A 22,661-nucleotide genomic window follows, 5' to 3' on the forward strand; every position below is an offset into this window, starting at 1 on the left:
CGCACCCTTCCCGCTCAAGGTCGGGCTGGCAATTCGCACGCGTCCCCCTCAGGAAACACCCAACCGCCTCCCGCAGGACCCCCGCGCTAAGCCTCCTCTCACCGACGGCAGCTCCCAGCTCCTCTCCCGGGCTGGAGATGCCGCCACCGCCCGCGAGCAGACCCGTCCTTCCCGTTCTCCTCTCCGCGCCCGCACCGGCAGCCGCAGCCCGGGCACCCCCTCCCGCCGCAGCCGCACCCAGCGGCCGCTCCGCACCGAGTCAGCAGCAGGAGAGGGTGACGGGCAGGACGGGGAGCAGAAGCCTCCCCCCCGGCTGGAAGCTTCGGCCCAGCTCCGCGGGACAACCTCCCCAACCCCCGCGGAGCCCAGCGCCCGCCCGCGGCGGAGACGACCCGCCACCTCGCCCCGGGCCGCGCCGGAGGCGGCCGCCCCCGGCGGAGAGGTCCCAGCGCGCCGGGCCGGGCCCCGCGGCAGTCCGCGCCGACAGGCGGGCGCTCGGCCCAGCAGCGCTCCCCGGGACGCGGCGTAGCTCCGCGGGGCCGGCGCCTGCAGGGCGCCCAGGGACAGGGCGCCCGGCCGCCGGCTCGGCCCAGGCCCGCAGACCGCCCGTCTGCCCCGGGCGGGCAGCACGGCCTGAGGAGGCGCCGCCGGCCTGCCGCGGCTTCCGCGCACACCAAGGCGCGCCCGTCGCCAGGGCAACCGCGCCGTCCCTCCCCCCCCCCCCGGCGGCGCCATGACAGACGGAGCGCGGCCACTGCAGCGGGACTTTATTGGGGCCCGGGCCGGTCACTTGCTGCTGGTGTACTTGGTGACGGCCTTGGTGCCCTCGGAGACGGCGTGCTTGGCCAGCTCGCCGGGCAACAGGAGCCTCACGGCCGTCTGCACCTCACGGCTGGTGATGGTGGAGCGGTGGTTGTACTGGGCCAGGCGCGAGGCCTCCGAGGCCAGCCGCTCGAAGATGTCGTTGACGAAGGAGTTCATGATGCTCATGGCTTTCGAGGAAATGCCGGTGTCTGGGTGTACCTGCCGGATGGTTACGAAGCACTGTCTCACGCGTCCGTCGCCTCAGAGGGAACAGGACCCCCCTGCCCGCCCCAGACAGGGCGCTCCAACCCCAGAGGGACCCACGGTGTCCACCCTGAGGGTCTCGAGTTGCGTGCAAGCTGCATTAGACTGAAGAGCGACCCCCATGACACTACTATGGCTTTGGAATTGGGCTGGCAGGAGCCTCTGCACAATCCCCTATGGAAAACAAGCCTGCAAGGGGTGGAAATGCCCACACACTCCAAGTCCCGCCTACAGGTTCGTGCAGACAACTGAGGCCTAGACAACTCACGGCCACCTCTCACAATTCCTTTGCTCATCTCCCCAGCAGAAGTTACCAGAAAGATTTTAGTAGTTACTCATAGGGCCAACAGCAGCTGTTCTTTCCCTGTTGACTTCTGCTCAATTATTTCTTTAAGCAGAGCCATACACTGGAGCTTAATCTCTCTAGAAAACCCTTTCCCATCTAGATCTGACTCTTGCCTCCTACCCCATGAGCACCCACCCACCCACTTTTGAGACTCAGCTGGGGTCACTCTTTTTTTTTTTTTCTTCTTTTCACTAAAAGGCAGATTTTCCTTCCTTCCTTCCTCTTTACAAGGTTAACATGCAATGAGCAAAAGTAACTTTACATATGAAGCAGTTTCTAGCAGTAAAGAAACATTTACTCACCTGCTTCAGTACTTTGTAGATATAGACTGAATAGGTTTCCTTTCTCTTAGGCTTCCTCCTAGACTTCCTGTCCCCAGAGGCAGGAGCATGACTACGCTTCTTCCCAGTTTCTGCACTCATTTCAAGCTCCAACAGAGCAACCAGTAGATGCCCTGGGGCTGGTTATATAGCAAGGGCAGCAGTACTTCACCTGCCTCAGGTGCAGCCCCCAAGGAGCAGGATGAATACACACCTGTGACTGATGATTCCACCTTCCACTAAGTGAAGGGCAGCTGGCCTGAGAGGATCTTGGAAGTCACTGATTCAGTTAGACTTTCAGACCTGAGAAAAAGTTTGAGGGTGACATAGGCAAAGAGGTGGGCAAGAGCAGTAGCACCTCATTCACATGGGGCAGAAGTGTCCCAGGTCCATCCAGGGTTTTAGTGAAAGGAGGGTTCCTGCTTTGGTGGAAGGGTGTAAACTGGAGTACTCAAGGCATTGCTTCTAGAATCAAATGGGTGGAACCACTTGTGTGCTATGGAACAGGTTAATGCAGTCAGTGGAGATTCAGTAACTGGAGGGAACATCAGCCTAGTGACTGAATGATAGCATTATTATAAACATCCCAACAGCCAGTATTCATCCCACTATCTCAGCTAGCCTGCTCTTGGGAGTCCTGCCTGCTACACACAACAGGGCCTCAAAGGACAGAAGGGAGGTAGCAAGAGGGGAGGGCTGACACCCCACCGCAAGTATGTATTTGATCTCTCTTGGAAATTAGTGGTCACACTAGTGATGGTAGTTGCGATGCAGGAATTAAGCTAAGCCAGGAAAAAAAAAAGTGCAACAACACGCTCGAGAAGTGAACAAAATAGAAAAAGTTTTCTGTCCTTTAGATAGAAAAGGAAGCCTTTCTCTCAGCAGGCACCACAGCAGATATTTCATAGAAGAGTAATACTAGTATGTACCTTTGGAGGAGGGAACACTGGTATCACTGTGCTGCCATGCACACTGTCTGCTGCTCAGGGGCACACGTTATACTGGTGTAACCTTAGCAAATCATATCTTCCAAGGACTGAGTTTGGGAGACCTGCTCATCAGTCACTCTGCCAGTGCTTGTACAGCCAATAGCATTTCACTGAATTTAGTTTTATTCTAGGCCTGTCCTCACGGGGAGGCACCTGATCACCCACACCTAGTGCAAATAAACGCCACAGTGACAAACCCAGAAGGGCTTCTTGTACCCAAGAACTGAAACATTAGTGGTCAGGTGGGACATGCTGGAATGGTCACGTCAGTGCATTTGTGAAGGGGAATGGGCTTGGGCATTAACGATATGGGGTAGTGGAATCCTTCTGGGAACAGGAGTGGCATATTCTGTGATACCTAACATCAAGGGATGTCAGTGGATGACTCATACTGGGAGTAAGTAGCAGGCAATATCACTTCTGTTTTGTAAGAGGCCACACATTGACAAGCAACAGCACGGGGCCTCCCCTCTGATGTACATTTCACCCACCCACTGATGTACAGAGCTGTAAAGAGCTGAGACCTTTGTGTTCAGGGAGACAGTTCACTGGAACTGGAACCGTTTACCTTTTCCACGAGTCATAGCACACAAAGGTGCTTTCACACTAAAGGAGCTGTTAGCCGTTGTCTCTCTCCACAGCTGCAGCTGTGTCTGGCACCAGCAGTTATACACATGCAGCTTGTTTTTCTGACAAAATGTTTAGTTAGAAGTAAGCCCTTTGGTGGACAAGGAGCAGTGACTGGTCACTCAGCATAAAGCACAGGGAGCCATTATATATGGCAAAGGCAGAGGCTCATCCACTGAGCAGTATAGTCAAATTTGAACTCCCAGCTCTGGGCAATTACCATCTGCTTCCCTAGATTGCATATGCTAGAGGCCGTCCATTGCGGAAGCTGTATGCTGGACTTGACTCATACTTGTGCTATTTTTGTGGTGTATGGATCAATGCACAACAAAGACAAGGGAACCCCACAACTCTGCACTTGATGTAGTATCTACCACTTCTGGCTGTAGCAGTGTTAGAGCCAACCTCACTTTTATACTATGAGCAAGAGTAACAGCGTAGAGGCTCTAGGCCACTTCTTTCACAGAAATGACCATCCTAGCAACTAACAAGCATTTCTCACAATTTATCTAGATACAGTTTTGCTTTTGTGCATGACTAGAAAAGCCCTAGCTGAAATAGTTCAAAATGCCACTGCCCCAGCTAGTGGCTGTTTCTCTCTCAGAAATCGGTACTCCAGGACGTAAGCCTGCCACAGCTGCTTCAGTGCAGTCTAACAAACTGTGACCACAGAACAGGTTTAAATCAAAGCTGAAATACCAGACTGATAAAGCATGTATTTATATTCCATTTTACAAGTCCTGGCCTACTAACTGTGATCTCCAGTGCAGTTAGAGATACTTTTGCTTTGAACATGTACCTGTGGTCCTTGTTTGCTAAATCGGAGACCTGTCTGCAACTGAGGAGTTCCTCTCATTTTGCAGCAGCAGACGGCTAACACAGCTCTCCGTGACATCAGCTACAAGAATTCTCCAATACTGTTCATCATGCTGGCTGTCATCCCAATGTTCCCATGCCCTTCTTGGGATTTACCATTCTCAAAGAACTCAGTGTAAGATTATATCCTGCATTTATTATTGCCACCATGGCTCTCAACTACACAGATCTGAAACGTAGTGATAAGAGTTGTTGCCAAATCTTTGCTAAGGGTAAGAAAGAGAAGAATGAACAGCTCTAGCCTCAAGAAGGACTTCCTGACCTCACCATTCTCGTAGCTACTTTGCAACCCTTTCCAACTCACCAACATCTTTTTAAAACCTAGAGAGCAGAATGAACAGACATGCATTCATCTGTTCTTGTTCCAACTTCTGTGACACCAGCCTTTACAGTAATTACTTATCTGTGGGTTGCTTTTACTCTGTCACTGCCTGTTAACTTCTAAGTACTACACTGTGAGATATTAAGTGACTTTTCAATGCAATCTAGACTTTTCTGCAGAACTAACTTGAACAGCATTTATACTCATCTGCATTATTTTTGCAGAAAATACTTCCTCCCCCCCCCCCCCGATCACTGCTAAAAACACTGAAAAACCTGAATGTTCTGAACTATCTACTGGAAGCAGCTCCCATTGTGACATTTGTCCTATTGATGATACGCAGTGCTTCTATAGCAGCAGTCACAACTTGGATGGTCCCTTTGGAAAAAAAAAACAAACAAGGAAATAGTCTACTCAAAAAGTCAGACCCACAGAAAGTCAGCACCTGAGAAAGTACTGCAAGACAGTATGAGTATTACATATTTGTCCTATTTTTCAATTTGCCTGTGAACATGTACTGTTGGAACAGGTTACTGGGCTACAAGAACCTTTCACATGACCAGTGCAGCCATTCTCATGTGTCAGAAGTAATTAAAATGATAACTCACGATCACAAGAAGCTATTTAGTTTGATTTGCTACCTTTCCTTTAGTACCTTTTGTTTTAAAAATACATGAAAAATGTATTTTGTTCAAGTTTGTGGCACAGGGTGAGGTTTAAACACCAGCTTTTCTAAAAATTTGTTATTAAGAACAAAAAAAAAGTTAAACTAACTTCAGTTGATTAGTCTTGTTTAGTTAAACCTCAAGGAACAAATAATTAATTCAGAGTCCAAAAATCCTAAATTATTGAGTCTCATTATTAGACCCATACAATTCAAGGTGAAGGAAAAAGCATACACCTAAGCCACTCTGTTGTAGAGAACACACACTGGTATTTTACAGATCTACACTCTGTCTCTAACTTCCAGTCTTCAGAACCCTTTCAAGTTGTATCGGTCAAAAACGAGTAAGGCACGTGTGGCTTGCTCCCCCTTCTGTCACTAACTGGAAAACCCAGTGTTCACTCTCGATTGGCAGGTTTCCCAGGAGTGAGGATCCTCCTCACTGCTCTGTACCTCCAGAGCTCAGTACTCACCACTTCATGCACCTCACAAGTTCTGGTCATAACTTTGGTGCTACTGAAGAAATGAACCTTCACCCCAGAAGAAAGGGCTCTGCATCCTTACTCAAAGCTCAGCGCTAGGCTGATTTGCCCCAGCATGCCCTAATGACCACTATGGCTCACAAAACGAGACAAGACTGTTCTTCCCTCTTTATTGACTGATGGATTCTCAGGCAGATCTGTTAATTACACTGTTAAATAATAGTTAAAAACAAACCAAGGCCAGAGGAGTTTGAAGTGAAGTATCTAAACTGAAGCAGAAATTGGGAAGGAAGAGGCAGGAGAAGCTGGGCTGGGGTCTCCACTTCTGTATCACTGCAGCTCAGACACCCTAACTGCCACTGCCATGACCCCAGACCATTAGATTTCAAGGCCTGGCTCAGATGGGACATCATCTAAATATGGAAATGGTTGCCCAAACGTAGCCAGATCAGGAGAGAAGAGATCTGTCCAGATACAGAGGTGCAAGGCAAGTCAAGGGGAAGCAGTATTGCAGCAATCCTAGAACACAGCCAGAGATAGCAGCAGAGTCCCATTCCAGTCGGCAGATGGGTGAGTCACATTGGCCACTGTCAGTCTCCACAGGGAGCACCTGACCGACTGCTCTAGAGCTCACACATTGTGGGTCTTTTTGGTGAGCTGTGGATCCTCATCCACCAGCTTTGACTTGAGATGTTCCTTGTAGGCGAGGATGTCGCCTTGCCACTTTGTGATTGTCTGCTTCTCACAGACCCAGATCTCCTGTGCAACCTGAAAGTGAGCAGACAAGAAGGAAAGGTTTACAGTACGGCATTTTATAATTTTACCAAAATTATAAAATTAACCAAAATCTGCTCTCTGAAGTCTGGTAAGAAAAGAGTTTAATAATTTTCACACTTCAACTACCTAAGAAAAATATCTGCAGTGAAATACCTCACCTGGTGTTTTCTGCATAATTTATAGAAGATTTTAGAACTAAAAATCCTTGCCCCCTCAACATTTCTTTTTTTGTTCATGAACTAAGAAGGAAAGCCTTTCCTGCTAAATTGGGAATTGAATAAAAAAGTAGTTCTTGACATGAACTACTTGGATATAACACACTGAAAAATAAAATTATACCTGAACTTGCAGACAAAGCTATAGCAGATAAAGCAACACTTGTGTGCACGTGGTGCAATTTCCTTCACCTGTGCAGACTGAGTGATAAAAAAACTGTGCTAGGACTACTCCAGTATTGTTTAAAAAAAAAAAAAAAAATCTAGTTAAGGCCTCTGGAATGTCTCATGATTTCCTTTTAACTTATTCTTCACTTCTATGTTTTGGGTTGTTTTATTTTTTTTTTCTTTCAAGTATCTAATGTTTTCCTCGGCTAGCTCAGTAATTCTTTCACATGAACATGGCAAGAGAATCATGTCCAGTGATTTTTTTCCACTCACACATCTTTTTGGGACAAGTAAGAGTCAGTCAGTTGAAAACACCTTGTTTTAATTACTTAAAGTGTTAGAAAGGTGCTGACAACATTCACTACTTTTCTTACCTGTTGGATGAGTCTGAAGTCATGGCTGACAAGCATCATTCCTCCTTCAAATTCATTGATAGCATCTGCCAGAGCATCTATTGTTTCTATGTCCAAGTGGTTGGTAGGCTCATCCAGGAAAAGCATGTGAGGATTCTGCCAGGCCAGCCACGCAAAGCACACACGGCACTTCTGCCCATCAGAGAGGTTCCTAATGGGGCTCACCTGACAAACACAGACACTGTTTGCAGCTCTGCAGGGAAACTTGCAGACTGCCACCCTGATCACAAAATATTCAGATCTCACGCTGTGATTCCAGTAGCTACATGACACAAGAGGACAAAGTTTAGTCAGTCTTAAAGCTAGACTAAGCTTCTATCACCAGCAGAACAAGGGAATTCCGGGGGCTTCTGAAGGAGTGTCCATGGCAAGACCCAGCTTGTGTTAAAGGTTCCAAGGGACAGTTAATTGAGATCTGACTAGTGTTCGTTGCATCCTGACACAGCTATAAAACTAGTCTCAACTTCTGAAGTGACAAATGGGGAAGAACAATGTAAAAATTAACACTGAACTGCAGTGATGAGGATAACTCCTGTCATTAGTGTGATGTATGACATACAGGAGCATGTCATGTTTGGACTTAGAGCACCACTAGTGTGATCCTATCCTCTTGTTTGAACCTAGTGGTCCCTACTCCCAGCTGAGAATGTGTTCTAGCATTTCTGCCTGGTATTCATCTCAGAAATAAGAGATAAGGAAACCAGTTCAAGTTACAATTAAAATATGCTCGAGTCTAGCACTATGCCACAACTTGTCTTCTCTTCACCCAGGTTCTGAGGAGGTAACCCATCCCAACCCACATATTGATGCAATGCAAAGAAAGTTCCTATGAGCCCTAAGTTATTTTTTCTCCAATTTCAAAGGCAGAGATAGAAAAAGCATTTTGATGCTGTGGTGTGCCATGCTGCATACTGCATCACACTGTCAGATATCAGTAGAGCAACAGAAAATGCAGCAGCTCTACTTCCCTAAAGAGCAAAAAGCAAATCTCAACAGCTCATACTCACCTGCTGCTTCCCTGTCAGACCATATCTGCCGATGATTTTCCTCATCTCCTCCTTCTCCTTGATCTCTGGGTAGCATTTCAGCATGTACTCCAGGGGTGAGAGGTCTAAGTCCAACTGCTCTTGCAAGTGCTGACAGAGAAGAAAACTCACCTTCAGGCTGTGCCAGCCATCCACTCCATGGCCAAAAGTACTTCCCCCCTTATACCCCTCTGGTGCCAGCTGAGCAGCAGAACACAAGAGCCAATAACCCCACTCACAGTACAGCCACTGTGCTCAACTGTTATGGAAGGAGTCTCCATTTCAGGAGCAGGAGTGCTGCTTCAGAATAGCAGACTTGTCCACCACCAAGCACAAGGCAACCATCTCTCCCATAAAAGGTGAGAGGGTAAACAGAAAGGACGACAGCAAGCCTCTTTTCAGGGTAAGAACATTTGCTAGAGCCTGTTCAGCCAACAGAACAGTTCCTTCCCCCATCTCCAGGCACAGAAGGGCAGCAGTGGGAGGGGCCTTAGAAGCAGAAATAAGAGGGGCAAGATTCCTCATTCCTGACAGCAATTTCCTCAGTATTTCATGTCCCAGGTGGCTGTTGTAGGGAGTACCTGGTGGTATCTACCGATCTTCACATGCGAGTGCTTGCGAATCATCCCATCTGTGGGCAGAAGCTAGAAAGGGAAGATAAAAACATTTCACCAGGAAAATTCCTCCTTTTGCCCTATGCCAGAAATAGAGAATCCAGCCATCTCCACTCTGGCACAGAGGAAGCAGCCTGAACAAATAATATGAGAGAAAAAGCCCTATATTGCAGCAAGACCTTAGGATTTCCAAGGCCTGACTGGGGTGCTCTGGCAAATAAGTGCAGCTTTGTTGAAGACTACCCCAAGGATAAAGGTCCAGAACAGGGTAGACAATGTAGGGAGCATACCTCTCCTGTGAGCAGTTTCAGCAGTGTTGACTTTCCAGCTCCATTGGGTCCAACAAGAGCTACACGGGTATCCAGGTCAATCCCAAACTCCAGGTTATTATAGATCCATGGCTGCAAACCACAAAAAACATGACTCATTATGCCTTTCCACTACGACCCAGAACCTCCGTGCTGCACCTGTAATGCTCTGTTCTCAACAGACTCAGCATTAACACTGCCAAGGAGTTTGATCCACTAGTCATATGCTGCAGACTGATCAGAAAGCTTAGCCAAAAGGCTCACATTCCCAAACAAGGCAGGGATACAAGTAATCTCCATACAACCCATGCACATTCCCCATACTCACCCCATCCTTGGTGTATTTGAAGCTGACATTCTGCACCATGATGACAGGAGGGGGAATTTTCCCACAGGGTGGGAAATAGAATGACAAAGTCTGTTAACACAGAATATCCACTTGTTAGACACCCTGGAGCACAAGACAGCCCAGTTATTCTGGTATAACCATGCCTCACTACAAACATCATCTGTAGACCAAGGCACCAGACTGCAACTTTTTATGAGCCCCTCTAGCAACTCACTCACAGATTTATTCTGATTAGTTGCTTGCAAGCTCATCTGCTGGCTAATGAGTCCCTATTTCTTTCCCCTTGAAGCAAATGTGGGCTTATACTCTTCAAACAAGTAGGAGTTGCTCTAAGTATCCTCCCCCATCTTCTCCAACCCTTAAACATTCATTTCTGATTTCTGTGTCTGCAAAATAGCCTTATTGATATGACAAATCCCCTTCTCTCCCCTAGAAATTTACTCCTCCTCTTTCCACTCTTCGGCATTACACTATCTTCAGTACAGTCATCCTTAGCACCAGGAAGGGTATACATTCCTGCTCCCAGCTGCGTCAGCGATTCCTGCTGTCAGCTAAAGATCATTCTACTTATCTAGCCCATGTTTCCAATACTGATCTCTAGATGCAATCTCGTGTCTAATCCTACCTTATCATTCACAACTCTCTCTGTCAAGCCAGAAGCCATCATTTTTTGAAGGGTCTTCTCCTTGCTCTGAGCTTGCCTGGCCAACTTCGCACTACCATGACCAAATCGTGCAATGTAATTCTGCAACAAAACACAGAGTTAGCCAAAAGCCATGATAACAAGGTTGAGGAGGTGCAGGGATGCCCACCTGCATGGGTAGAAAGACGTTCATGCAGCTAGGCAGATACCTTCATATGGGCAATCTGATCTTGCTCCCAGTGGAATCGCTTCATTTGATTTTCTTCTAGTTCCAAGCGAGTCTTTACATACTGATCATAATTTCCCTAGAAAGAGACCATAGAATATCAGACATGCCCCAGGGAACAGCTCCTGGTTTTGACAATTGCAATTTTTGACAGGGCACCACTTACTCACCGTGTAGTACTTCAGTTTGCGGTTGTGCATGTGGATTATGTTAGTGCAGACACCATTCAAGAAGTCCTGGGAGTGGGATATCAGCACAAGGATCCGCTTGAACCTGTGGCACCACATAAGTTATTAGAGACTAAGCTTGGAAAAGAATTCTTGCTCGTTGGCCCTGATGATGACAAAGGATTTACATGCACCAGGTCTCTCTTGCCTATAATCAGATTAAGAAAGACAACAGCCTTGGAGATGCTTTGGGAAATTTGGAGTAAAGCAGCTACAATCAGCTGCAGTAAGCAAATACTGCAAACACCTTTCATTGTGTTAAAACACTCTTCACCATAAGACAGTCTTCACCCATCTTCACAAAGAGTCAAGAGCTGGCTACCCATTTGGTAGATGACTAGTGCTACCGATGCAACTGACTCCACTGACATCGCACTTCTAAGAAGTTTCAACCTTTGCTGCTTTCACCTTGGTACAGACCACCATCTGTTAGGTACACACCACCATCTGTTAGGTACACTATGCCTGGCTCTGGTCCTAATCTGTAAGATGACTAGTTAAAGCCTCCCCAAAAGGGGGAGGTTCACATTACTCTCCTACAACATCTGACTTCTAAAGCAAGCGTGCAGAAGGTTCAGCTGACAAAGCTGATGGAAAAAACCTCTGCAAATGAAAAGCCATGCTCACAATACAGTCCTTTTAATGCACAACCCAGATAACATAAGATTCCTAACTATTCCTAAACTTTTTGCATTAAGCCTTAACATTTTACCTTTGTTTATGAAAAAGTCACCCAACCTACTAGAACAAGATGAAACTGACTCACTCAGATACTACAGTTCTGTGAAAACAGAGGAACAATATGCAGAAAGATGACCTGGAAGCCAGGTCTGGAAAGCTCACACTACTGGTACAGCACACAGTGCCGGTACACAGGCTGCCAGGGCTGCTCCTGGCTTTCAAGGAAGTAGCTTTAACCAGGGAGTACAAACTAGCACTTCTGATTTCTTCAGTGAGGGAGAGACAGGAGCTTGTCTTGAATTCACTACCCTTGCATCAAGAACCCTTCTGTAGACACGTGTAGCAGCAAGCACAAGAAGGTGTCACTGGTACTGCAATATAGTTATGTAGCCACAAGAACTATAGACAGTTATTCCTGTAGCACTTGTTCATGGGCTGACAAGATGTTCCAGCAGAAAAGCACAACCCATAGAAGCAGCAAACTCGTTCATGCTTACGTTTTAAGCTCTTCCTCCAACCACACACAGGCATCCAGGTCAAGGTGGTTTGTGGGCTCATCTAGCAGCAGCATGAAAGGCCGAATGAAGAGGGCTCTGAAAGGAGAGGGGAGATGACAGTGTAGGGTAAATGAAGGTAACCCAAAGCCTCTCAGCTCTGCTCTGAGTTCTTAGAACTGTGTACACGGCGCTGCAGAGTCAGGAGCAGGCAGGCATTCTCCCAGGAGGCACCAGGCAGTATACCACTCACCTAGCAAGAGCCACCCTCATTCGCCAGCCACCACTAAAGTCCTTCAGCTTCTTCCTCTGCATGGCTGGCGTGAAGCCCAAGCCGTGAAGGATACGTGAGGCCCGTGCTTCTGCCTTGTCAGCATCCAGCTCCTCCAGACGTTCATATAACTCCAAGAGTTTCTCACACTCCGCTGAAAGAGAGCCTGCCTGTCAGCACTTCTACCAATAAAGGGCTCTCAGCTGCACCTCTATACAGCTGGGAAAGCTCATAGTCCATCTGCTTTACCACTATTCAGCCCCCTCCATTCCCAAGCCTGAGACACTTCTTAAGAAGCTGCATGGAATAATTTCATCCAAAGAAGTGTAATCCCACAGGACTTTTCAACTAGTACAGGGCAGCTGGGGGAAAGAGGTACCGTAACATGTAAAAACTCTGCCAAGGAACCCAAGTAACACCTTTTCTTCGTTGGGGAGGGAAATGGAGGAAATGTCCCTTGTCCACAGGGACTCCAAGAAGCTTTACCATCTTCATGAGCCAGACGTTCCGCCTCTCGTTCTAACATGGCCCTCTCTGTATCCACTTCCATCACACACTGTAAAGGGGTCTTGTCACTGGGAGGCATCTCTCGGGTCAGGTGATAGATGTCAATATGCTCTGGGATGGGCACTTCTCGTTTCCCAATAGCTGACAAAAGCATGGATTTCCCTGTGTGCAGACAGACATTCCACAATTACTTGTTGGATTCAGTGAGATACAATTGCAAAGAGAAATGGATGAGATGCAGTCAGATCCTATTGATTCCCTCCCTTTCCCACCCCAGAAAATCCTTGGGAATTTCTTGCCCAAGAGGCCAGAATAATTAGAGACACAGCAGAGCCTACTGCCTCACTGTGCCAGGCTCCCTCCCAGCTAAGGCTCACCACAGCAAGGACAGGATTGAGACACAAAGAAGCTCTTTGGAAACCACTGCAGTTCAGCCCTTGCCTGGATTTAGGGAACTTTATCCCTGCTGTATACTTCCTGCTGTCTAACCAGGTCTGACATCTGTTACCAGGACCCCTGACTCTTTAGACTTCTAACATAGAGGAAAGTAATGCACTCGTCACTAGAGAACCTAAGTGTTTTCCAGAAAGTTAAACCAGCTGGTCACTCTTACTAGCTCTTCTTCAATTACATCCGCATCCTGCATCTCTCCATGTAGAGCGTCGCCTTCTCCAGTGACTGTGCAGTTGTTTTCCCATTCAGGCCAAACCACACACTCCCTACTCCTCCATGCTGTGCAAGCTCTTTGACCAATAGCATCAGAATTGGGTTTATTGACACTGCTAAACAAATGCTGCAAACAGGTATCAGACAGATTCACAGATCCTAGACATCTCATGCAGCTCTCCACAGGAACAAGTTCCAATGCACGGTCTAAAGCCACAATGCAACCTCATACTTCTACCAGCAATACTAGCAATTTCTCTTCCTGGGTGGGGAGTTGGGAGAACAGAAACTGCTGTGTCCCAGCCACATCTGTCTAATGGCCTTCTTTCTGGTTTCCAGCATTTACCACCTGCATCTGTCCAGCTGCTCAGCAGCATGGAATCTTCACCGAGCTCCAAGAAGCCCACATCACGGTGCCCCACAGCTTACCAATCCCATTGAGTCCAATCAAGCCGTAGCGCCTCCCGGAGTTCAGCTCGAGTTTTGTATCACTCAGCAGCTCCTGGCCGTGGAAGGTCAGCGAAAGGTTAATGATGTGCACATCAGTGCTGTTGGGATGGGAGGCCAGCACTCCTGTCACAGCGCGGGCAGCAGCTTTCTTTAATTCAAAGTCCTCCAGCTCCTTTGTAAGAGCATCCACCTCTATATGCAGAGACAGACCAGAAGTGTTACTGATTTACAAATACAAGGGAAGCCATAAACCCCTGTACCAATAGGCTGAGGACCACAAAAACAACTCCCATGTCCCCATTTCTACAGAAACATTGTGGAGGCCCAGATGCAACGACACTCAGCTTTTCAGCTTAGCAGATGGATATATCTGGTCTAACAGGAACTTCCACCTGCTCTCTAAATAAAATATGGCCATTAGAACTAAGTGAGCAGCAAGAACAGCCAACCTGTTATCTGAGTATGATGGGACTAACCCTCACTACAGGAAGGACAGGGGTGGGAAGAGAACTTACAAAGTATTGCTTGCAAGCTTAAGCAAAGGCCTGGCCAGAAGAAAACTTGGCTAGAAAAGAAATGAAAGGAAAGCTGAGAGGATGAAAGAAGCAGCAGCACTGGAACAGGCCCTACCATTTTTCTGAGAAGCTAATATGTCCATATGCCTGCCCCCATCTTCCTTTCCTCCTACAGCACAAGCAAATCTTTTCTGTCATGCCGATCTTCTGCTGCAGCCCTGAGTTTGAGTCCAATTTTCACCCCTTGGTGAGACACTGCCATTTGAAGAAGAAAATGGCATTCAGGATCTCAGCAATACTCCAGCTGCTCGGCGCAGAGACCTGGTGTTCAGATTGTTCAGGCCAACGAGGGATACCACCCCGGCTATCAACGTCTAGCACTCCTGGCAAAATCACTATTGCCACCAAGGCAAACGTGCCTTAGCCAAGAAGGAGCAAAAAACGTCAGCTGCGCTGACGCAGGACCCCCTTTGAAAAGCACGGGCAGTGCAAGCAGACCAGTTACATACACAATCAAACCAGATGAGTGAAAAGTGGGGTGAGGCAGTTTTGTCATGGACGTGTAATTATTTCACAGGGAACTGCCAGCAAGGAACAGGCAGGGACCAACCCGCATCACCCCTGCCCTGATGTCGGCACCGGTTTAACAGCCTCCCCTGCACTCCCAACGCCAGCTCAGCACCTCGCTCGTCAGCGGACCGAGCCAGCGGCGCCTGCCCGGCCCGCGCTTCCCCCTGCGAGGCGGCCGGCGGAGCGCCCTGTCCGCCGCGGCCCGGTCCCGGAGGCGGGGCGCCGCCAGCCCGAGGCCCGGCCCCGCCGCGGCTTCCCCAGGCCTCGCCAATGGGGAGACGGCATGCCAAGGAGCCACGGGAGCGGGCGGCGATTGGCCGCCGCCGGCTCCGGGCGGGCGCCGAGTCCCCGCCCGGAGCCGGCGGCGCCGGTGCGGGCCGGGGCCCTGGGTCGCCCCGCCGCGGCGGACGGCCGAGCCGCCTGCGCCAGCCTGCGGTGACCCGGCCAGCGTCGCGTTCGGGCAGCGGCTGGGTCCCGCCTGTGGCCCGGGCCCAGCCGCCAGGCGCAGGTGCCGCCAGCAACTCGGAGCGTGCCTGGGGACCACGGGGGGCGCTGGCAAAGAGGGGGGTCCTGGGGAGACCGGCCCCTTCGCCTCGCCCTCCCGACCGCTGTGCCTTCGGGGTCCTGGGGAGACCGGCCCCTTCGCCTCGCGCTCCCGACCACCGTGCCTCTAGCCGCCCGGCGTCTCTGTGTCACTCACCAAGTGCCTCTTAAAACGACACGCTGGGGGCTGAGCCTGAAAAAACTTGTGTGCCCAACAGCCTGCTGGTTACCAGGTGGGCTAAAGTAAGGACAAAAAATAACCTCTCTCTCTGTAAGCTTCACCTTGCCTATTTCCTTTAGGGAGGTCAACAGCTCTTTGTTGACAAAGTCTCTTTTGTTAAGATAGCCAGGCTCTTCATTTCTGCAAACCAGCTCTGTCCCCAAAAAACAGATGAAAAGAGGGCTGTAGCAGTATCAGTAAGAACAGTCACTAGGGTGACTATTCAGCCACTAGAGTGGTCCCTGCAGCAGGAAAAAAACCCAACCAAAAGAAAAAAACCCAAACGGGTCTGGGCATCAAGTACCAGAAGATCGGGACAGTATCTGCCTGAGAAGGAAAAGACACCCTCAGCGCCCTTCGCCTTTGCCCCACTAGCCTCAAGTGGGAGCCTGGGGAGTCCTTCGCCTGCCCAGTTTAAGGGGAGCTGCCACACACTTCTGTCAGTGTTCTGCTGGCTCCAAGGGGAGAGCGTGGCCCTCGTGGCAGACGCAGCCGGCCCAGCTCAGCGCAAGCCCGTGCCCATGGGCTCTTTCAGCTGAAGAGGAACAGGCGTCCCAGTTTACTGGGCCGTGGGCGCCACCGAATGCGTACAGCCCTGCCCACGAACAGCCCTGCCTGGATGCTCCCAGCATCGGCACACACGGGGCCGCCGGGCCGACCCCCACCGAGGGCAAGCAGGGGCACAGGGACACAAGCCAGGCACCCGCCGGCGCAGCGGGACCGGCGTTCCAGTGGGGCCGCCTCTCACCTGGCAGCGACGTTCCGTTGGCCTCCGGGGGCCGGACCTCCTGCGGCTCCGTCCCGGCATCGCCGTTCTCCTCCGGGGCCCGGCGCGGCCGCTGCCGGGCCTTGGCCGCCTCCTTCTTCTTGGCCGCCTTCTTCTTGGCCAAGTCCGAAGGCATGGCGCGGCGTAGGGGCTGCGGCGGGGGTGCGACAGGCGCCGTTAGGCCGCGCCGCGCCGATCCGGCCCGCCCCGCCCCCGTTCCCCGCCTCGGCGGCCCCGCGAACCGCCCGCCCCGGGCCGGAGCACGCGGCGCCGACGGGCCCGGCCGAGGGCTGCCCGCCCGCCCGCGCCGCGCCGCCCGCGCCGCCCGCCCCGACCCGACCCGACCCAGCCCGGCCTCCTCCTCCTCCTCCTCCTCTTCCTCCTACCCCCCCACCCCGCCGCGCCGCCAGGCCCAGCCTACGCCGCGCGCCCGGCCCGCACCGGCTGGTCCGCGCTTTCCTTCTGTCGCAACAGGACAGCTGCTACCGCGTGCGCACGCCCCACCCCTCCCGGAACACCGACCAATCGGAGCGCGAAGCGTCACCGGCCGCCGGGCGGCCGCGCTGCTCTGGGAAGGGGAGTCCGCGGGCCCCGCCGCCGGCCGGGCCGGAGCGCGCCGCCGGCTCCCGAGCACTGCGTGTCCCGGCGTGCACCGCGCCGAGCCGCTCCCGCCAGCACCGGCCCCAGGCCCCACCCCCGGCGCACCCCGCGGCCGCCGCCGGCAGGGGGCGGTGGCTGGCGGTACCATAGAGGCGGCGGCGCCACCGGGGTAGAGCGGCCGCCGGGGCGCCATAGAGGGGGAAGGGGAAGCGGAAGCGGAAGCGCGCGAGGGTGGCGATGAGGCGGCTGAGGTGGCAGCGGCGGCAGCGCGGCCGGGCGGGAGCCGCTGCCTCCCCCCGCGCCCCCGGCCCGGAGCTCCGCGCCGCCCCCGGCCCTGCCGCCGGCCTGCAAGTGAGAGAGCCGCGGGGCCGCTGACCCGCGCGGGCCGGCGCCGGGGGCCGGTGCGCGGCCCCGCGGGGGCTGCCACGCTCCCACCCGCCCGCTGCCCCCGCAGGGCCCGCCGCCGCCCGCCCCGTGCCGCCCGAGCGCCCCGCGCCGGCGATGCCCCGCGGCCGCCGGCTCCCCGAGCGCTGGAGCGGCCCCGTGAGCCCGCCCCGCACGTAGCGGGCCCGCCGCCGCCCGCCCGGACCGGACCGGACCGCCCCGCGGCTGGACGTCGCCCCGGCGGGGCCCCGCTGGACCCAGCGCCGCCATGCGCCTGGCTGCGCTGCTGGCTGCGCTGCGGCCCGTGCTGCCGCTCGTCCTGGGCCTCTCCCTTGGCTGCAGCCTGAGCCTGCTGCGCGCCTCCTGGAGCCAGAGCGGAGGCGAGGACCGGTGCCTGGGGGCGGCCGGCCGGCCCGGGCCCCTAGCTGGCGGAGCGCGTCCGGAGGCAGCAGATGGAAGGCCGGGCCCCGGCCACGAAGACTTCAGGCCTAGGATTGTTCCATACTACAGAGACCCCAACAAGCCTTACAAAAAAGTGCTCAGGTAAAACCTGTTCTTTTGGCCAGGTCTTCCTTTGAGGAAGGCAGTTGCATGCGGCTGGTATTTGGGGTTCTAAATCTTCCTGCGTGTTAACAGGTTCAAGGCAGAGAATGCTCTTTGAAATGCCTTGTGTAGCAGGCAATGGTGAAGATTGTTACCTTAAAGGGATGCAAGAGACGTATCCAAGAAGTTAATTTAAAGAAAAAAAAAAAGGCAACAGAAATGCCCAAGAAGATTGAGAATGTTTTTTCTTTTATTACTGGTGTCTAATAGAACATGTTAAATTATTCTTCAATACTTTTTTGACCAGTCTATTCATTATGAAAATTTTGAGCAGTTAATAATGTATGTAACTTGCAAATGGTTAGTTCTGTTTTTTGTTTGGGGTTTTTTTTACTTACACTACCACAGTTTCCTAGCTTGGAGAAATGATGTGAGATTGTGGTTTCCTTGAAGGAAGCAAAGATTTTGCAAAATGGGTTTTTTACTAGTGAGTCTTCTCTTAAAGCTCTACTTTTAGGCTTAACTGTTTCACCATTGGTAGACTCCAGCAGATAAAGACATATCCCAAGTTACCTTAATCGTTTGATTTTTGTCACTTAGCTGTTTGTCACATAGGTATGTCCTTCCTTTACAGAACTCGCTATATCCAGACAGAATTGGGATTCCATGAGAGACTGTTTGTGGCTGTGCTGACCTCCAAGGCTACCCTGAATACATTGGCAGTGGCAGTGAACAAGACAGTAGCCCATCACTTCCCACGCCTGCTGTACTTTACGGGGTTGCGCAGTGCCAAGGTGCCTCATGGCATGGTGCTGGTGGCCCATGGCGATGAGCGTCCCATTTGGCTCATGTACGAGACCATGCACTATATCCATCAGCATTTTGGTTCTGACTATGACTGGTTCTACATCATGCAAGATGACACCTATACCCAGGCTGAACAGGTCAAGGCTCTGGTGACGCACCTAAGTATTAACCAAGATGTCTACCTGGGACGAGCGGAGGAGTTTATCGGGGGAGATGAGCAGGCCCGCTACTGTCATGGTGGCTTTGGCTACCTGATCTCCCGCAGCCTGCTGCTTAAGCTCCATCCACACCTGGACAGCTGTCGCAATGAGATCCTCAGCGTGCGGCCAGATGAGTGGCTGGGACGTTGCATCATCGATTTCCTTGGCATCACTTGTGTTTCCCAGCTCCAGGTACTACCTCCCATCTCAGAGTTTTGTGTCAGCTAAGCCCGAATGAACCCATGCTCTTACTAGTTCCCTGCAGCATAGCAGAGGGGCTTTTCTGTGAGCCTCTGCTGTGAGTTACAGAGGAGAAAAGGGCTGTGTGGTGTGGCAGCATTGGGGAGAGGCCCATAATCAAAGCTGAGACATTGGGCGAGAGAGCACATACAGCATTTAATTTTCAGCCTACGAGCAGATGCTGATCCACAGGTTTTTGGAGGTCAGGTAAAGGGCACATCGGTACCAATAAGCAAGTGGGCATGTAGTGTTGGGGAGAACGACACAACTCTTATATTTTTGTCTCTGGGCACTGCAGTCAGCATGGAAAGAGGGACAAATGCATGTCTGGGGTAAGGGAGGGCTTCTTGGTGAACTCAGGTTTCGTGCCAGCCTTTCTGGCTCTTGTCCACTTCAGGGCCAGCATTATCACACCTATGAATTGGCCAAAAATACTGAGCCGGAGAAGGAGGAAGAAGAGGAGTTCCAAGCAGCTCTTGCTGTGCACCCTGTTTCTGACGTGACTCTGATGTACCGGCTGCATAAGCACTTCAGCAGGATCCAGCTGGACAGAGCCTACCAGGAGATCCAGGACCTCCAGGTATGTGGTGAGGGATATCTGCAAAAACTCCTCGACCAAACAGGTTTCCTCTTCTTTTAACACGGTGAAGGAAGATTATTGCTTCTGTTTGTAGGTGGCGATCAGCCAGACACAGGCTGTAGTCCTGCATCTCAGAAGTAGCACTTCTGACACCATGTTATCCAAAACTGCTGGTGTGATACTACTAAGATACAGTTCTAGGTTGTGAGGCAGGCCTGGGTGGGAGATGGACTGGACCTCTTTGAGAAAGTGTGTGTTCTGTCTTTGCACAGATGCAGATCAGGAACCTGACGTCACTGACCCCTGCAGGTGAGGCAGGCTTGACATGGCCTGTGGGCATTAATGCCCCATTTCTTCCAAAGTCGCGTTTTGAGGTAATCAGCTGGGACTACTTCACTGAGCAGCACCTCTTCTCCTGTCCTGATGGCTCCCCCAAGTGTGAGCTCTCTGGAGCTGGCAAAGCAGATGTCAGTGAAATCATTGAGTCCGCGCTTGAGCAACTTAACAGCCGCTACCAGCCTCTGCTCCGCTTCAGCAAGCGGCAGTTGCTGAATGGCTATCGGCGTTTTGACCCCACACGGGGCATGGAATATACGTTGGACCTACTGCTGGAGGCGGTGACCCAAAAGGGCCACAGTCACATTCTGGCCAAACGAGTAAGCTTGGTGCGGCCCTTAAGTAAGGTGGAAATTATTCCTATGCCATACGTGACAGAGGCCACACGGGTGCAGCTGGTGCTTCCCTTGACAGTACAGGACCTGGATTTTGTGGCAAACTTCCTGGATATGTTTGCTATGAACACACTGGACACGCATGATAATGCCTTGCTGACTTTGCTTTTCATCTACCATCCCTATGATGCCCAGCGAGTCAGTCAAGTGGATGTTTTTGCTGGAGTCAAAGCCATGGTAGGAGAGCTGGAGAAGCGCTATGCAGAAGTTAAAATCCCCTGGATTAGTGTTAAAACTGAGGTGCCATCGCAAGTGAAACTCATGGATATAGTCTCAAAGAAGCACCCTGTGGATACACTATTCTTTTTGGCCAGTGTCTGGACAGAAATCAACATGGAATTCCTGAACCGCTGCCGCATGAATACCATCAGCAATTGGCAGGTCTTTTTCCCAGTGCATTTCCAAGAGTTCAACCCTGCACTTGTGTACCGTGGTGAGCAGACTGCATCCTCCAGCACTGACTTCCTGAGGGATGGGCATTTTGACAGATACTCCTTTGCTGAGGCCTGCTTTTATAACTCTGACTATATGACGGCACGTACCAAGCTAGCAGCTGATATCCTAGACCGAGATGAGGTGCTGGAGAGCATGGAGGTATTTGATGTCTTCCTCCACTATTCTGGTCTGCACCTATTTAGGGCTGTGGAGCCAGGGTTAGTGCAGAAGTACGCACTGAGGAGCTGCAATCCCCGGCTTAGCGAGGAGTTATACCACCGCTGTGTGCTTAGTAACTTGGAAGGACTCGCATCCCGCTCACATTTAGCCATGGCCCTCTTTGAGCAGGAACAGGCCAACAGCACTTGAGAGTCTATAAACATCAAAAGCTTCTCAGCACCTTAACACTTGGCACTTTCCATCCCCTTCCCAGCCTTGCCATGGGTGAAGGGCATGTGAGGTCAAGGGAGCAGGAAGACTTTCCCAGCCCTGCTCTGAGGCACAGGCATGGGCTACAGAGAGAGGCTGTTTCTGTGGGGTTTTTTGTTTGTTTGTTTTTTAAATAAATAAAAGTTTCTTTCCAGGCAGACTCATGTGGTTCCTTGTAAACTTTATAGCGTCTGGGATGAGAGATTTAAAACAAGCTGTAGAGTTGACCTTACTTTAAGCCACGCAATTCTGCTGAGCAGTGCAGAGAGAGGGTGAATAATGAGCTACGTACTGGAACAAAGTTACCTCAACTATGCTCTCTCAGTGCTTTTGTTGCACCCTCATGTGTGTTTGTGTCTTTGTGTCTTCATGCATTCATTTTGCAAGGAGGCATAAACGCAGCTTGTCTAGTTTGCTGTTAGACAAAGCTATTCAGTGCACTTTCATTTCACTGCATTTGGCTCCTCCGCAACTGCAGAATGTTGATTTTTGTTGTATAATCTGGGAAGGTGAAGGAGCAGGAAATTCCCTTTGACATGCACCAAGCTTGCTTTGGTTGGGCTGAGCACCGTGGTATGACGCAGGGTTGCTGTATGCCCTAGAGAGCAACCAGGAACTGTCTGAAGGTCCCCAACAACTACCTTTCAGTTCCGCAGATTGAGCAAAGTATTTTCAGGGATAATAACAGATATGTCACTTCCTATCACAGATGTGCAGATGGCATGGCTAGCAGATTTAACAGGTCAGTTTCAATTTCATTACCAGGTAAGTCCTGCACCTGTTAAAGTGGTGAGCCTGTGCACCTGTTCTAAGGGAAAGAAAATTCCTCAGTTACACCATACTTTTTGACTGCGCTCCTGGCTCTACACAACTTCAGTACACACAGTTTTGGGACCTGGTGTCCGTCAGGTATATCCACCTGCTTGCCACATGCATCTTGGGTGGAAGCAGGCAACTGTTTGCTTATTCTCAAGGGCTGTTATTCCCAATTGATGTCATGTTTTCATTAATGTAATTATTAAATGGATGAAAAGCTGTCCTTTAATGACCAGGTATAGGTTTTCAGTGTGCTTCTGCGGGAATAGGTTTTTGGCCAAATGTCAGTCATTACATTAGGTTATTTGAAGGGAAGAATGTTGGTAAAAGTTTGCAGCTAACAAAGGTTAACCAGGTGGGAGCAAATGAGGACAGGTCTGTTATACAGAATAATTCAGTTATAAGATGTACTTATGTGTATGAGACAGGTAACAGCAAAATCATTTATCTAGGAATGAAGCAAGCAGGTCATGTTTTAGATTTCTCTGTTCTGTATCCCAGAGAAGGGACCTCTGGAGTTCAACCCCAACCCTGCACAAAGGGTCAGCTAGAGC

The 22,661-nt window shown here is 50.9% G+C and overlaps 3 protein-coding genes across 4 annotated transcripts; 1 reads left to right on the forward strand and 2 right to left on the reverse strand.

Moving 5' to 3' along the window:
* Window positions 1–750: 750 nt before the first annotated feature.
* Window positions 751–1,842, reverse strand: LOC126037701 (late histone H2B.L4). The gene is made up of 2 exons (XM_049798324.1): window positions 1,717–1,842; window positions 751–1,023 (listed from the first exon to the last, which is right to left on the reverse strand). Exons 1-2 carry the CDS (start codon window positions 1,834–1,836, stop codon window positions 787–789), a joined length of 357 nt encoding a protein of 118 aa, XP_049654281.1. The 5' UTR covers window positions 1,837–1,842; the 3' UTR covers window positions 751–786.
* A 4,008-nt stretch (window positions 1,843–5,850) lies between these two features.
* On the reverse strand, window positions 5,851–16,891 carry ABCF2 (ATP binding cassette subfamily F member 2). Of its 2 annotated transcripts, XM_049798304.1 has the most exons (15): window positions 16,784–16,891; window positions 16,325–16,493; window positions 13,708–13,920; window positions 12,592–12,774; window positions 12,088–12,259; window positions 11,838–11,933; window positions 10,603–10,705; window positions 10,416–10,511; window positions 10,189–10,308; window positions 9,543–9,632; window positions 9,197–9,307; window positions 8,874–8,936; window positions 8,275–8,403; window positions 7,229–7,432; window positions 5,851–6,462 (listed from the first exon to the last, which is right to left on the reverse strand). In XM_049798304.1, exons 2-15 carry the CDS (start codon window positions 16,476–16,478, stop codon window positions 6,325–6,327), a joined length of 1,872 nt encoding a protein of 623 aa, XP_049654261.1. In that variant the 5' UTR covers window positions 16,479–16,493; window positions 16,784–16,891; the 3' UTR covers window positions 5,851–6,324. The 2 variants fall into 2 exon arrangements, with proteins under 2 accessions (XP_049654261.1, XP_049654262.1); XM_049798305.1 differs by lacking the exons at window positions 5,851–6,462; window positions 7,229–7,432 and adding an exon at window positions 7,452–7,529.
* A 551-nt stretch (window positions 16,892–17,442) lies between these two features.
* CHPF2 (chondroitin polymerizing factor 2) lies at window positions 17,443–21,451 on the forward strand. Its single transcript, XM_049798301.1, has 4 exons — window positions 17,443–17,869; window positions 18,504–19,068; window positions 19,514–19,696; window positions 19,969–21,451. Exons 1-4 carry the CDS (start codon window positions 17,595–17,597, stop codon window positions 21,229–21,231), a joined length of 2,286 nt encoding a protein of 761 aa, XP_049654258.1. The 5' UTR covers window positions 17,443–17,594; the 3' UTR covers window positions 21,232–21,451.
* The last annotated feature ends 1,210 nt before the right edge of the window (window positions 21,452–22,661 follow it).

Source organism: Accipiter gentilis, chromosome 4 (assembly GCF_929443795.1).
Source record: "Accipiter gentilis chromosome 4, bAccGen1.1, whole genome shotgun sequence".
Classification (NCBI taxonomy): Eukaryota; Metazoa; Chordata; class Aves; order Accipitriformes; family Accipitridae; genus Astur; species Astur gentilis.

Bases quoted from the DNA above. Each gene is read 5' to 3' on its own strand.
- ABCF2 (XM_049798304.1), bottom strand. From the start codon at position 16,478: ATGCCTTCGGACTTGGCCAAGAAGAAGGCGGCCAAGAAGAAGGAGGCG. The intron at 12,260-12,591 runs GTAAAGCTTCTT...GCTCTCTTTCAG, and splicing joins ACGTCTGGCTCATGAAGATG to CGGAGTGTGAGAAACTCTTG. The intron at 6,463-7,228 runs GTAAGAAAAGTA...GCTCACTTTCAG, and splicing joins ACTTCAGACTCATCCAACAG to GTTGCACAGGAGATCTGGGT.
- LOC126037701 (XM_049798324.1), bottom strand. From the start codon at position 1,836: ATGAGTGCAGAAACTGGGAAGAAGCGTAGTCATGCTCCTGCCTCTGGG. The intron at 1,024-1,716 runs GTGAGTAAATGT...ACCATCCGGCAG, and splicing joins TCTACAAAGTACTGAAGCAG to GTACACCCAGACACCGGCAT.
- CHPF2 (XM_049798301.1), top strand. From the start codon at position 17,595: ATGCGCCTGGCTGCGCTGCTGGCTGCGCTGCGGCCCGTGCTGCCGCTC. The intron at 17,870-18,503 runs GTAAAACCTGTT...CTTCCTTTACAG, and splicing joins CCTTACAAAAAAGTGCTCAG to AACTCGCTATATCCAGACAG. The intron at 19,069-19,513 runs GTACTACCTCCC...TGTCCACTTCAG, and splicing joins CTTGTGTTTCCCAGCTCCAG to GGCCAGCATTATCACACCTA.